At 37.2% G+C, this 16,307-nt stretch overlaps 1 protein-coding gene across 1 annotated transcript in view; it reads right to left on the minus strand.

Annotated features, from left to right (window-relative positions):
* The window catches only part of LOC112503959 (uncharacterized protein At4g15970-like), a 15,874-nt gene extending 1,899 nt beyond the window's left edge, over positions 1 to 13,975 (minus strand). Inside the window, exons 1-2 of the mRNA XM_025107928.1 lie at positions 13,582 to 13,975; positions 7,046 to 7,414 (exon numbers count right to left, since the gene is read on the minus strand). Coding sequence (XP_024963696.1) covers positions 7,046 to 7,414; positions 13,582 to 13,887 — 675 coding nt within the window. The 5' untranslated portion in view covers positions 13,888 to 13,975. The remainder of the gene's footprint in view (positions 1 to 7,045; positions 7,415 to 13,581) is intronic.
* Positions 13,976 to 16,307: the final 2,332 nt, after the last annotated feature.

Raw genomic sequence — 16,307 nt, forward strand, 5'->3', positions numbered from 1 at the left:
TATGATGACGATAGTAGTGGCATAGTGGTTAGTGAAGTGGGGGGCGAGGGCGAGGTGGGTGGGTGTGGGGGTGGGGGTGGCAACTATGATGACGACTAGTTGCTTGGTGGTATTGGTGGTGGGACGGCGACGAGGTGGAGTGGGGGTAGTTGTCATGACGACAATAGTGGCATGGTGGTCGATAGGATAGGGTAGGGCGGAAGGTGGGGGTGGTGGGAGGCACCAGGACACTATTGTCGTCATCATAGCTGCCACCCCCACCCTCCCCAAACACAGATGAAGATTCCACCTTTACATCCAATATAACCAACAGCACCCATCCCTACCTTACCGCCACCACCACACCACTGTTGTTTGGCGTCAAAGCCGCCACCCACCCTACCCCTAACCCCCACTATTGTCACTTTGACGTCCGTCACCCCATTCCCACTCACTCACCACCACAACACTACTGTCGCCGTCACAACTGCCACCCACCCTCACTGCACCATACCCCCACCCACCACTAACCACCTATACCACCATGTCACAGTTGTCGTCGGCACAACTGCCACCCCACCCCTGCCGCCACCAATGCCACTACTATCATCGTTACAACCGCCATCCCCACCCACCACTAACACCACCACAACACTATCATCTTTGTCATAGCCACCACCCCACCAATTAATATTATCATTATAATATATTTATAATTTAAACAAAAAAGTATGAACATATAGTATAGCTGTATTTTGGTCATTTATTGTTATTTCATTCCAAGTTTGAAGCTACATTCAGCCAAACAAAGATGGAGATTCCAATTCTTTTCAGAGATTTCATTTCAATTCCTACCAACCAAAGTGGTGGTCTAATTCCATCAAATTTCGTTCCAATTCCTTTAAAGTCAAATTCCTTTGATATATTCCAATTCAACCAAATTTCATTATAGGAACCAAATGCCCCCTAAGAGTATATGAAGGGTTGGCATTTGGCAGTATTGTTTACTAGATTCACTATGATGCTGGAGTTTCGGAGAAAAAATTTAAATCTTCAAGCCCACCCCCCCCCCGGCATAATGTACCACGAGGAGGATGTCAATATTCTAGAAAGAAATTGTGCTATTTTAGGTCTTCAAATCACAGGCAAAAGAGTACGATTTGGAGCTTGTTTTTGTGAAGAATTCACATACATGTGTTCACATGTACCTGAAAAAAGCTTGAATTTATTGGACTCATGCGAAAACGGGGTGCTTTGGGTGATGGAAACCAAGACTATCAATAGATGAATGGGAGGGTTCCTTGACCGCAAAGAAGGCAAGGACCATGTCTAATCCATTTGAGGAAAAAATAAAGGCAGGCTCACCTTCAAACAAATCCAAAGATTGTTGTAGAACTAATGGGGCTAAAATGGGCAAGTAGGTAAAAGATATAGGTGACAACAAGCTGAAGTGCAAGGGTTCGACTTTAGTGGCAACTGGTTGGAGAGATATTACCGGGCAACAGCGGTTCCTCTAAGTTTTCTATCCACCTTGAGGACAAGTGTTCTTTGGGGGCAGAGTAATGTCATGCACCCACAAAAGCCCAAGCCCATCCATACATATTATTCTTCAATAGTTATGAAGAGGGGTATTTTAGGCACTTCAACAAAAGTCTAGTATAAATAGGGGGATGGAAACAGGGGGAAGGTATCCAAATAATTAGCTACTATTTTGTTGGGAAAGACTTGCCTCTCGAAGACTAGAACCCTTTTATTTTACTAGTGAAACACATTTTCATATATGACAACTGTAATCCTTATTCGATTTCTTGCCTGAATTTATCCAGTTCATAACAAGCGGGACCCCCTCTCTCTACCTTTTTACCCTTGTGATGGAGGTGCTCAATCTTATCTTAAAACGGAATATCAATCCTCCAGCAGGCTTCAAGTACCATCTGAGACATGGAAAGCTTAATTTAACCCACCTTTGCCTCCCTAACGACCTACTCCTTTCTGCCATTACTCATGTTTTGCATTGCGATGTTTTGGTCTATTAACATTTTGAAAAAAAGGCCTTTCAGAGTTCAGAGATATCTCGGGCCTTATGACCAACCTAGAGAAAAGTTCCACCTTCCTGAGAAACATCACTGGCCGTAGAAGGTCTTGATTCCTTAATGTACTACCATTCCCTTTGGGAAATCTTTCAGTCAAGTACTTGGGAGGTCTGTTAATCTCAACAAGACTCTTTCATAGAGACTGCTCTAACCTCATTGACTCCGACAAAAGAGTCTTAGACTGGAAAAACCATTGAATGTCCTTTCCAAGTAGATCGTAGCTACTTCAATCTGTGTTGTCCTTTATTCAAATTTATTAGGCTTCCTTTTCCTTATTCCAGTGTTGGTTTCCAAAGACATTGAGAAACTTCTATGCGGGTTTCTTTAAAATGAAGGGGACCTCATGAAAGGAAAAGCAAAGGTTAGTTTGAAAGATATTTGCCATCCGAAATCCCAAGGGGGGTCTCGGATTAAAGTCCCTGAAAAATTGGAACAAAGATCTCCTTGCTAAACACAGTTGGAAGCTGGTGGAAGGAGGGGAATCTTTATGAATCAAATGGTTTCATCAGTGTAGTTGGGCCGAGTGTTCACACACATCAGAGTCTTTGCCCTTTAAGTATTCGTTCTTTTGGGTATAGATCTGGTTTCAAGATCTATGAACAAGAAGACTTAGCCAGGGCTTCTTCCGAGATCTTTAAACATATTTGAGGGTTCAATGTCATTATTTAAACTTCGGCCAACACACAAGATAAGACTTTACCACCGTGGAGCGACTTTTTTCAACAAGACTTAGCCACGACCAATATACTTTTGTGATCTCATATAGATTTTGATCGGAACTTTTGGGATGTGCAAGAATCCCATGGGCGCTGTGTGGTTATGAAGGATGTCCATATATGGGGTTTGTCAGAGATAACATTATTGGCAAACTGGGAGATGGTGGAAACACCTCTCTTTGGTTTGACAATTGGCACCCTAATTGTCCCTTCTATAGCTTTCTCTAGGTAAATTATTTATACATACTGAGCCCTAAATGCAAACCTATAAGATGGAATTTGGATTTGGCCCAAATACCTTCTGATAAATTTGGTTCATCTCACCTCTGTTATACTCCCTCTTTCAGGTCTTTGGCATCTCGAAGAAGTTGAAGTGGAAGGATAAAAATGGTAGCTTTCATCACTTTGTTACGGCTACTGTTTGGACTGATATTAGGGCGTAAAGAGCTGAAAGTTGCTAGGCCAAAGGTGGTTTGGTTCTCCCAAAACATCCAGGGACATGCTTTCATCCTTTTGTTGGCTATTAAGAAACGGCTTTGTACACAAGATCGTCTTACCAAGGGGGCAATCAAAGATGGAAGCCATTGTGTCCTATGCTACAATGGGTTTAAAAATCACAATCACCATTTTGTCAAATGCTCCTTCACCTAATGCGTTTGGGGCAAATTGGAAGGTTTGGACAGATTTGACGACATTTTGAGTCGTGGGATGCCCCAATTTCTACTGGAATGACCTGATTCTCACACCTAGTTGCAGACCCATCAACAAATCCATTTGGAGTGTCATCATAAAGTTGTTGGTCACTGCTGTCATCTACTTTGGTAGGAAAGACATGCTAGGATTTACCAGAATAAGCTTAGATCTGCGGATGTCCTTGCTAGCAAAATTCTTGGAGTAGCTTTGGCCACGTTATTTGGTCTAAAGACCTAAGATTAAAGATTCCCCCCAATTGAGATTGGTTGCGGCAGTTTGGAAATGTAAAATAGGCAACAAAGGGTTTGAACCTTGCAGCCAAAACCTAGATTGAGTCGTTTTCTATGATTGAGAGAACAATGCTCTTATCCAATCACGGGAGCGTTATCTATGAAAGCTTCCAAAGCTTCCATAATCTATATTCTTTGAGTGGTCAATCGTGAGGTGAACCAGAAATCTGATTTATGCTGGGATACTCACAAGGGTCCTGGGAAATATTTTCTAAGTTTGTTCATTTTTGCAGATAAGAGCTGGTTGTTTGAGCTGGTTGTGAAAAGAACAAGTGTTGATTCTTGCTGCACTTGTTGTCTCATGATTTTCGAGGACTTCTTGGTCCACAAGAAAGCTGCTGCCATGATCCGAAATATGGTGCACCTTGGCTTTGGGCGCACCTGCATAACCGTCAAGTTCATCTTTTATTTGTATATTACTATTTGGGGTCCTCCACTCGGAGTTCAACTGATATGTTTAGAAGTGTGGGTTATATAATTGTTACTGGAGCTGATTGGGATGGCTCTTGCTACATTGATTTCAAGAATGTAAAGGGTAACTTTGTTGGTAAGTTGGTTCCTATGATCAATATATGGACAATCATGACGATGTATTCTAGTCCTTACAAGAGCTGGTGTAGACTTATCTATGGTATGAAATCAAATCTTGCTCACATCCTGGCCTTTTGTGTATGAGTGTTAGGTGGTGGTGGGCTTCTTGCTACAAGTGTGATCAAGGTCTTTGAGGGAACCACATCCCTTAGTGTGTTTGTTTACGTCTTTTCCAGACTACCCCGACTTTGTTTAAATATGGCCCAATCAGTTTTTTGAAGGCTCAACTATTTTGTTACGCCCTTTGATGTAAATCTTGTCACCCATACACTCTTTGCTCTCGTTCTATTCAGGTGCTTGCTGGCATTTTGGTTGTCTTGTGGAGATCTACATAAATTTTTTGGTGGATGGTGCTTAATACCTTTATTTTTGTTGGAAGGTCACACATGTGGGTATTTTTGGCGTGAACCATTGGAGAGCAGTCATATTTGGTCGCTTAACTCATCATCATCATGGATTGGCTCTAAAAATATTCTTAGGAATTGTTGTATTTTTATTTATATCTGTGTGATACTTCAGTTCAGCTTTTGGCTCTTTGTTAATATGTTAGGTTATAGGATGAAACCTTCTATTGCTGATTTCCCAAAGCATGTTTTGGGAAGGCATTTTGTGGTGGGTATGTCCGTCCTACTTTTAAAGCAGAATTTGTCTAATACAAGTTTTCCTGGTTCCAACCCCTTACCACAAAAGAACTTGTACCTCGACTAACGAGAGAGTAGCTGCTTGACCTCAGACAGGGATTCTCAGATCGGAACAAAAAGGGAATGACTAAATCAATCAAATTCCAGGAGGCTTAGCAAAGTGCTTTGGGGAAGTTCTGTATAATATATTTCAAGAACGAATCATGTTCAGGGTTCCAAACTCAATGACGGCAACTAAACACGAGGGTTGAGCTCATTCTTCCTTCATCTAAATAGATAATCGATGCCCTTAACTTCATTATAAACTGTGGAGCTCCCATGTGTACTACTTAAGACTTATGAATTGACAAGGACTCAATGATTTGGTTGTAGTTTAATGGAGATGCATTATGACATTAAGGAAGCTATGTACATCTCTGAAAACTATATATGTCATAGAGCACAGCAAACATTAAGAGGTGGAATATTTGTTAATGACAAGGAGGTTGATCTTTATCAAGAGGCTTCTTAAACTGAGCCAATTTGGGTGCATACTTGAGACCAAGGTAGAAGGTATATTGATCAACCCCCTAGATAATGCTAATATATATAACTATATAAAGCAAGTTTTTAATCTTAAACACATATAATCCCACTTGAGTAGGAGTGTTTAGATGTATAGGGTATTTAGTATCACTTTCTTTTATGTTTGCTCCATACCCTAGTATAAATATTTGCACATTTAATACATCCTTTTTAGTCTCTTTTAACTAAAACAAAAAAAAGTAAATATTATTGCAAAGTTGGCTAATATGATGGTGGTAAAAATTATGTCCCACTAAAGCACCTAAACGTGTGGAACACTAAAAGCTAGTCACCATTTAAAATTAGCATTAATGGATCCATTAAACTCTGTCAACGAAGTTTACATGAGAGACATTTTTTAATCCGAAGATCGGTTTATTCACTTAGGCGACAAAGTCGGTTCTTCAATGCAGTCGTTGATTGTTGCAGATGATGAAGTCTTAGAAGACGTTTTGATGAAGTTGATGTTGTCAATGATGTTGATTCATGTGATCTACCAAATGCATCTATGTAAATAAATTATAAACACATCCGTAATGCATTTGAATTCATTCCATATTTCGTACATATTCAGCCCCGTATTCAAATTCACTTCAAAATGAATCTTATACTAATGCATTAAGATTATAATAATGCATTTAGATTCAAAAGTGATTAAACAATGAAACAAGATTCACTCCATAAACACAATAATGCAATTAGATTCAATACTATAAACACAATAATGCCATTAGATTCATTACTATAAACACAATTAGATTCATTACTATAAACACAATGAAACAAGATTCATGCAATAAGGGTCCAAGCATTGCTCCTGTTAGGAGAGAAGAGAAGAGAAGAGAAGAAGAGAAGAGACCATCACTGGAAAGAATCGATAAAGAAAGAGACCACCTTTGGAAAAAATTTGATGCAACATTAGGATATCTCAATATTTTTTAATGCAATCCCATTAATTCTGTATAACTATTATAAAAAATTAAAAAAATCAATAATTATGTTATATTTAGAATTTCCAATATTACTCTTTAACAATTTAAAAAATGACAAAAAAGTATTAAATGGACGGTTTGAGTTGGGGTTGCATTGGTTGTAACAATGCGATTGGTTGTATTTGAAATATACCCTATATATATACTATATATATATATATAGAGAGAGAGAGAGAGTAAAGTTAATATAATAAACTGCCATTGATCATTTCAAGCAACATCTAACTCAAACTCTAGACTTGTTAACTTTGATTCTTGCATGTTCTAAATTAAACCTTAATTTCCTTTGCTCATTCTCATGCTATAGAAAACATATTATTTACCAATTTTATGTTGACATGAACATGGTGAACATGGACAAGTTGGAGAATGGAGGACATACTTTCTAACAGGAAAGCATAAGTACAGGTGTTGTTTGAGCTTCAAGACCAGTTTGTTTGCTTTTGCACATGTGCCTTTTTTTTGGGGGGGAGTGAGAGAGAGTACCGTGAAAAGGAAGTTGTATCCCATTTCAAGAACAGAGCGCAGAAAGTCGATCCTTAGCCACATCATCTTCAAGTAATCAGGGGTCATAAAATAGGCCTCGCGGGAGAGATCAGCCCCTTCAGTAATGAGTGCAAAGCAATGAGTATGTACACGCTTACAACTCATGAAAGCCTTCTGATCTAGAGCAATAATCACCAAATGATTTAAAAGTTTGCTGGTTTGGTAACCGATTCTAAAGCTTTCCAGAAAGAGATCTAGAATTGAATTCTCTGGATCTGCCCATGCTTCATTCAAAGTGGTCAAAATAACTGTATGGTCTTGCATGGAAGCGTCCTTTAAGACTGTTTCCAGATTAGTATCAGCACTGTCCTACAATAGCAACACATGATCAATAAGTGAGAATGGAGAGATTGTGATACTCACTTCACACATTACAGCCAAAGAATGCTCGGGATCTTCAGATAGTTTATAAGTCAACCACTGAGCAGCCCTCACATGAATGTCAATGGTGCACAAATGTATTGAAGGTAGTGTTTATTTGATGCACACTTTATTAATGTCTTTTCAGCAGAAGCATAAAGTATAAGTTGGTGGCAATGGTGTTGCTCCCACCAGATCTGTGTCGCAAACTGAACAGAGTGTACCAAAGGCTTAGGAAAATGACAGCATGATAGCAGTACTACAATTCCCAATAGCAGAAACAGATAAAAATCAACATGTCTATATCTTATAGGGGAAAAACCAACACGCCCATCGTAAAGGCTATATTGACTAGCTTGCAACACACAGGAAATGCTATTGCAATGATTACTTCATTCAAGGAGCATAGCACATATGTGTAGAATCACTTAACGGGTTAATGCTTCACAGAGAAAAGTACCAATTGCTTATATTGCATTACTAAGTCCTGGCCAACGGTCTCTAGCGTCTCGTGAAACACCACCTATATACTGCCATACAGCATGTCCCAATTCCCAAGTGAAGACAAAGTTGGAGGCATTTGCATTTCTTGAAGGTCAAATATTGTAGCTAGCTGTTACCATGAACCATAACGAAATTGCATTTGGCGTGACATGTTAGTGTTGCACCAGGAGCGGTGAGTGTAAATAAGCAGGTACATTTATAATGAAGAGCAAAAATGGGGCATAATCCCTTAGTGAGGGGCGTAATTGGATTTCAGGTGTAAGCAATATTGACATGTCATAAGCAAGGGTTGGCATTATCTTGGTGATGTGACATTATAGCGTTTGAGTGTGGTGAAATATGAGCTAAGAGAGCTAGTTCATATGTTGAGAAGGCCAGTGAATGTTACATGCATTTCAGGACACTAAGTGAGTTGGTAAAAAATCTAAGAAAAACGAGAGCAATGCCGGTAAATATATCGACCTAGGACTCAGGCAGGTAGACTATAATAGATAGTAGTAAAATCAAACTAAACCAAAGTACTCAGCATGTCCCACTAGAAAGTAGATCTGGGGGCTAGGATGTATGTAGACCTTGCCTCTATTCGAAGTTGTGAGTGTTTCCATGGAGACCTTCGGTTTCAGAAAAGTTCTTTTTTTGCATGCCGAGACAGCATGTTACGAAAAAGATTTCACAGTTTTGAACGGTGACAATCGTGGTACAATACTAAGAGTTCTGTAAAATTAGAACACAAGTAAAAAAAAGGTTTCAAACACGTAAAGCACACTTAAAGCATGGGAGAAAGTAATAATAATTAGTACAAATGAAGAGAGGTTGGATTGAAGGACATGTACGTTAGCCAAAAGGTCTACTCCTAGTTGACCTTCTCCTATGGCATCCTAACTGTTGCCAACAAACCCCCAACCCACTCTGTGCCTTGCCCTCCACAGTCCTCCCACCCACAGTAGCTTACTACTTCTATACATAATCTACTACGCTAGTCCGAGGAGATAATGTGGTTGAAACTAAAAAAAGGGATAAAATCATATGAATAGTGGTGAGGGAGGTTAAGAGTGCCATTAACTGAAATGTCCCTCGTGATGGCTTAAATAAATCTATCAAAAAAAGTTGAGTAAGACCTATAATAAGTGGTTCAAGGAAAGCCAATCAATCAATATCTTTCATATGAAGATGCATAATACTAATATGGGAAGAGATATTAGAGGCTCTTGTAAATTCATGATGAAAATGCATTCTAAGTTATTGAGTAGCTTATAATGCTAATGTGAGAAAACATTTTATAGGCTTTTTCGCAAATTCATGAAGAAAATGCATTCTAAGTTATTGAGTAGCTTATACAATGCTATTGTGAGAATGTATATATAGGGTCAAGTTCAAGGGAAAACTGCAAAAAAATGAAAAACTGAGGAACACTCTAGTAAACGTTCATCTGTACGGTATGCACATGTGCATACAAGTAATTTGTAAGTAATTTTTCCGGTATGCACATGTGCATAACATTCACGCGTCCATAGAAACCAGGAAACATCTTCAATTACTTGTATGCGCATGTGTATATCGTACATATGGACAGTTATTAGGGTGTTCCTCAGTTTTTCATTTTTTGGGGATTTTCCCTTGAACCTCCCTCTCTCTCTCTCTCTCTCTCTTTCTCTCTCTCTCTCTCTGGCTCTATTATATATATATATATATATATATTGTAGATTAAGGTTTGGATATTGTATTGAAAAATTAAAGAAAAAGGCATTGCAAATTCCTAGTAACTTATGACTTGATGGTTGTAGACATTACCATTTTAGAAACATGACTCCCACCTTGTAACTTTTGTAATGATTAAAACTAACCAAATACACTTTTGCTCTCTAAGAAAAGGGATAGACAATTGTGCATATGTTTCAAATTCGAACATAAGGAGTTTTCAGCACAGCATAGGTTTTTACGGGCCATCATCTGCATCTTTTATGTTACTAGACTGAGTAACACCTTGTAACTAGATGGTTAAACCTAGAGGAAGATGTCTAGATATGTTTAACAATCGAACAAAAAGAGAGGCCTACAGATAGGGAAACCAGTAGGATCTGAAAAATGATGACCATGTGCACCCAAAATAGGAAGCGGGTGATCTGAAATAGTTGAGGAAGTAAGGAAATGGAATTGAAACTATAAGACACTTTAGCATGGACCAATGGACCAATGGAACAAATTGTTATCAAGGAAACAAGTGATGCTACTACAACACGATTTTATAGTGCAGAGAAAATAGATAAGTATAATTTGTTGAGAGAAGCTAGAGCTAAAGCAGATGAAGATTCTATAAAGACTAATAATAGGCAAAGAAAAAGGGCATACCATATTGGCCAATGGAAAGAAAACTATGAATCCAAGTCAGATCAGATGCATTAAGGATGTGAAACTGAGACCATAAATCAAGAATAATGAGGCTAGAATAATTGAGGGTTTGGCTAGAAGATCTTCAATGACAAATGGTAACGTAAATGTCATGACTCATTGACTATGATAGTAGAAAGTTGTACTTAGAATCAAATGTTGAAAGTTAAAGGAAACATCAAGTAGAAGGATATGATCATATGATACAAGTAGCTTTAGCCAAATAACACCAAGATTTTCTTCAAAGAGATACTGCAACATCATCACTCTAATATGAGACGTAACACATGTGGAAAAAAATGATATGACATTAAAATTGAAGTAGACCACCTAACATAACCAAATACCAATATAAATGTTAAATTGAGCAAAAGGTTTTTCATGGGAGTCTTTCTGATAAGAATGACATCTCCATTTTTATAGAACTAGGTGCAACCCATTTAAATTAAATCACTACATGTGGATATGGTAACATCTAACTTGGTCTTTGATAACTTACTTAAATTTGCAATCCTTTCTTTGATATGAGTGTCAAAACCGATACCTTTATTAGTTGTCTGTAGCAAGAACGGTTTCCTCTTCACTGGCCACTAGCAATTTCTCTGACTACTAACTACAAATTTCATCGAGTATTATGTAAGTTGTACGCATAAAGCATTTAAGAAAATGGCCTCATCATGGCCTCCCAGAGCTATTTATATTGTCAAATGCATATATAAAAATTTCTCTATTTCTAAAACTGTACTAAAATTATAAACTTGGGCTAGAAATAAGGATGTACCAACACCATCAATTCCTTATATAATGCATCACCATTCATCTCTAACTTTCTCCACATACCATGGTAGTTGGTACATCATCAAGTATATGTGAATACAAACTCTCCATCATCAAACATAGATGGGTAATGAAATGTCCTTGCTGGGATTCACAAAATACTGACAACCTACTCAAGCATCAAGAGATATCAAGCCAAGGCTTTGAATATCCTCAAACAGATCAAAGGCTGCTTGAAGACATCATCACCCAAGTATGGCGTCAAATCCTAGGCTACGATTTGAATGGCCTCAACAAGGTCGAAGAGTGATTGAGAACACATCATGCATAACTCCACAAGACATCAACATATTGGAAGACATTCAGAAACCAAATAGAGAAGATGGCAACTACAAAAATGCCATGTTCCCAAAACAAGCCATTAAGCCCCACAACTTCGGGGTGTTCGTAGTCCGGTTTAGATGGTTTAACCCCTCAAACCACAAATCATACCGCAATGGCAGTTTAGAAATTTTCCAAATCAATCGGTTTGGCAAATCGAACCACAAAAAGGCGGTCTGGTCTGACCAATTTAGGCGGTTTGGGCCTAATATGGGATTAAACTAAAAAACTTAATCTATTATTCTAAAATGAAATTTCTACAATATAACATTATTAAAAAAAAATACTACACTCTCCAAAATTATAAAAGAAAATATTTGCCAGCAAGTTGAAAAAAAAATTAAACAAGTCTACTAACAAAAAAAATGGAATTTTGTATAAACATTGAGCATATCGAAAAACCATTAGGAATTTTCAACTTTGATTTTTGACGGATTTCGAAATTTTGCCGACTTAGGGAATGTGGACAATTGAGAAGCGAAAAAATAAAACTTCATGCCTTGAACAATTTTCTTTAATTGGGGCATAAAAGATGAGTCTACAACATGAAAACTAAATATAATTAATACACGTGTACTTTGGCAGTCGGTTGGGTTCAAACTGCTCAAAAAAACGTTCAAACCGCTAAGTGAACCAGACCGAGCGGTTTGGCTATTTTTCACATTGGAGCGGACCGCCAGACCGCTCAAACTGCCAAAAACAATCAATTTCGACTTGGTTTAACTGGTTGGAGCAGTCCAACAGTTTTTTTAACACCCCTACCAAAAATGAAGACAAGTTGTCGACTCAAGACAACAATTTAATAACTAACTTTGTAGCTCTAGAATCTTTCAGTTTATGCTACTACCTATTATCCGAACTGAGGACGGGTTTCTGGAGTTAGCTCACCCTCGGCAGTCTTTGAAACCACTAGATGACTTAAAGACTCTTTCTTGGGGCTTCTTCTTAGTCCGTTAGGTAGTTGCCTAGAGCTATTAACTAGACCGAAAGGGGAATAACGACCAGTCTTCCTAGCGATGTACAATTCTTTTGGTATATGAAATCTCGATGTCTAGGTCAATTCAATATTGAACAGAAAGGTAGCAATTCTTTTGGCAGTCTTTTGGTATATGCCATTGAGATCATTGCTTTCAGCATCAATGAGCAATATAAACTAGAAGGTAATATTATCACATGCATGGAGACTAGTTCGACAGTGTCATCAGTGTGTTTGGTGAATAACAACCCATGCCAAAGAACCATAACTGGAGAGACGTGCGGTACTAGTTGAAGAACTTGACATGCCTACATAGGCTACAAATCTAGAAGACGAATCTCTGGAAATGAAGTACTAGGTCAAGGGTTATAACTAAGGTGAAGTACATTAAGTATGATGACGAACTCTGCAGCTATTTCCCGTTAGAAAGACCAAAGTCATCCTCGTTCAAAAAGAAAACCTACTTTTGCTCCTAAAGTTCAAATCGTTACTTTCCAAGCTGAAAATTAATATAAATTTCTAGAACAAACTTGGCCTACTTGCATGTTGCATCCTTTATCGGTAAATAAATTCTCACTCACAAATTGGGATAATTCTAACTTGGAAACTGAAAACAAGTCCATCCGACTTTCAAAACTTGGCCTCCTTCTCTGGGAAGGAGTGATTATATAAACGTAAATGCTCAGGCATCATAACTACTTGCTACATTTTCTATAGCCATCGTATATATATGTAGCTGTGCTTTCAATTAGGCCTTGCTCTAGCTTCTTTAGGGGTTATTACTTCTTTGGTATGACGTCTCCCACCGTCCTCCGGCTTATCACCGGCAGTCTGTTCAGGGTTCCAGATTCAATGATGGCAACTAAACACGAGGGTTGTGCTGCCAAGAAAAAAAGTGCAGCACCAATAAATCCATGAGAGATTATTTGTAAAATATGCAAGAGCCTAATTCATCATAAACATAGCAAATGACCGACATACAGAATGCAGGAAATTGAAAATGAAATCAAAACACAAAACTACGTTCCTAACAAACAATCCTGGTAACAGAAGATACAAACATAAAACGATTTCTAAAACAGCGACTTACCGGCAAAGAATCAAAAAGTGAGGATGGGAATATGCGAGTCGAGGGAACGAAGTATTCGGGTAATCGGATCCGACCCGAGTCAAAAGCTCTATCGAAGACAAGATAAGAGAAAACAAACACGACGACGAACAGAGTGGCAATACGAAGACGGTGAAGGACAAAGGAAGGCCTGATTTCCCAATAGCAGACACGCAGCATTTCTCCGGAGAACAGGCAAGTGGCAGATGAATAAATCGCCGCCTGAGATGATCTTCTCAGGCGAACAATGGCCGTTCGTCGTCGCCGTTCCGGTGATTCGAGCCTCATCTGCGAAATCACAGCTCGAAAACAGGTGTGTATTATTACCTTAAGATCAACATACAACTGGGTATGCGTAGTTTACAATTCGTTGGGTTCGATTTACAATATATGGTTTAACAAAAATGAAGTCTAACGTCATTAAACTTGAAAAGTTATGAATTTGGTTCTGATGGTTGTTGTTTTGTTAGGACTATGATTCCTCTCATTAATTTTGTTAACGATGACTCTGTTTAGTTTGGTACATTTGAGTTCTAGTATTTTTCTCATATATTTTCTTACAAACTTGAAATGTAAATTATATAATATTTAATTATCTTGTTTTATATTTATATTTATATTATATGTATACATTATTTATATAATATATAGAAGCGTAATCATTTGTTAACCTATTAATTGTATTAATTTTACAAATCTAGTCTTTTTTTCATATATTGATACCATATTTTTTAATTATCTCATTCACTTGATTATTACATTTCATAACTTATCTCATTCACATTCCACAATTTATCTCGTTCCTTCTAAATTTGAAATTTTCAACTATGAATCTTCTTTTTCTGCAAATAATTCATGTCCAGATCATAAAACGAATCTTGCAACAAAAAGAAATATTGGTTCTAACCTCTCTCAGTGATTTTAGAGACGACCCAAATTACTTAGGGGACGTTTGGTTCGTAAATTCTAAGGAATCTAATGAAATTGAAATGTTGAATTTCATTGACCAAATTATATTCCCTTGTTTGGTTCATTTTTTTTCACGAAAATAATCTTCAAAATTCTATAAGTTCCCCAAATAAAGGAATTTAACATTTCTTAGCAATCAAATGGTATTTTGATTGAATGTAACTAGTGCTCGGCACCGTGCGTTGCACGATGATCATAACACATGTCATATAATATACAAAAAACTATGAACCACAAATATATCTGTATACTTCAAAATTGAAAATACTAAATTTCATAGTGCATTTGTAAATATTCCAATATTTCAAGGCAACCTTCTCGTTTCATATATTTCACTGTTTTCAGTAATTTCTTTTCTCGTTTCATATACTTCACCGTCGGCCCTATGAATTGCCACAGAGACATCTCAATCTTTCTTTATATATCTATCATTTAGTGTCAATCTTTTATCTACCTATCAATATGGGATAGACAAAACTAATCACAATTCAATATTAAATAACACTCAATCTTAGGGTGTCATATTGATGGTCATGGTTCTTACTTATAAATATAAAAAGAATAAATATTATATATATATAATTAATTTTTAATATTGATTAACCCTTCTTGCAAAACGAAAGTTGGCCAAAATGACCCAACCCCATGTGTTCAGAGGGTTGGCCAAAATGCTCTAACCACAGGTGTTAAGAGAATCAACCAAGAGAAACCAACCTCATGAGTTGTCACAAAGGCATCTAGACCTCATTTTACATATCCAACATTTTTGTCAATCTTTCAACTATCAATCAGTGTGGGGTATATAAAACTCAATCACAATTTAAGATTGAAGAATATTCAATTATTAGGGTGTCGCATCCACGGTTTCGCTTCTTACTTTCAAAAACATATTAAATTTATCTCTTCAATTAATATTTAGTATAGATTAATTTTGTCACAAAAAAGGGTTGGCCAAAATGAATCAATCGCATATGTTTGGAAGTTCAGTCAAAATGATCCAACCACGTGAGTTTAGACAATTGCTCGTGAGTTTAGACAATTGCTCCAAACATTTAAAAATAAACATGGTTTATATAGCCAAATGAACCTTTTACTTTTCAAAGGGAACTCATATTTCTCTTATATACTCATTTTTCTCATTGACGTATCAATTTCTAATCAATGTGAATACCAAAATCCAACCATAATGCAAGAATTTTAAAATATTTGGTTTTAATGATGCCACCTTATTATTTTCTAGCTTTCTTTTGTATTGATATATTGATTTTTTTATATAGACAACTTTTTTTTGCAAATAGAGGGTTCGTCAAAATGAACAAACCCCATGAATTAGAGGGTTAATGTCACACCCCGCTAAAGCGGAAACACGAGGTATGGCAGGKATAGTCTCATAGCAATAGAGTATAAATAACACAACCATACATTTAAAATTTAATTACACCATTAACCAAAGTTTACAATTCCAAAGAGAAGTTTGTAAATTAAACACAAAAAGAAAATTTGAAGGTGATAGTTGTGATACGGCTTCTTTTAAGTGCCACCATGAGCCTTTCTTACCCCTGAAAAGCACGTCAAAACAAATGTCAACTACAAGAGTTGGTGAGTTCACATGTTTTCATTTCACAACAAATCTTTAAGCAATATTTAATTCGAGTAAATCTTTTACWTACTCGCAACACTTTCACACGAGGCACAATGTACTCCAAGTAATTTTTACGTGTTGGGCCACTACTAAACCT

This window comes from Cynara cardunculus, unplaced genomic scaffold (genome assembly GCF_001531365.2).
Source record: "Cynara cardunculus var. scolymus isolate 2C unplaced genomic scaffold, CcrdV1 Un_Scaffold_4214, whole genome shotgun sequence".
NCBI classification, from domain to species: domain Eukaryota; kingdom Viridiplantae; phylum Streptophyta; class Magnoliopsida; order Asterales; family Asteraceae; genus Cynara; species Cynara cardunculus.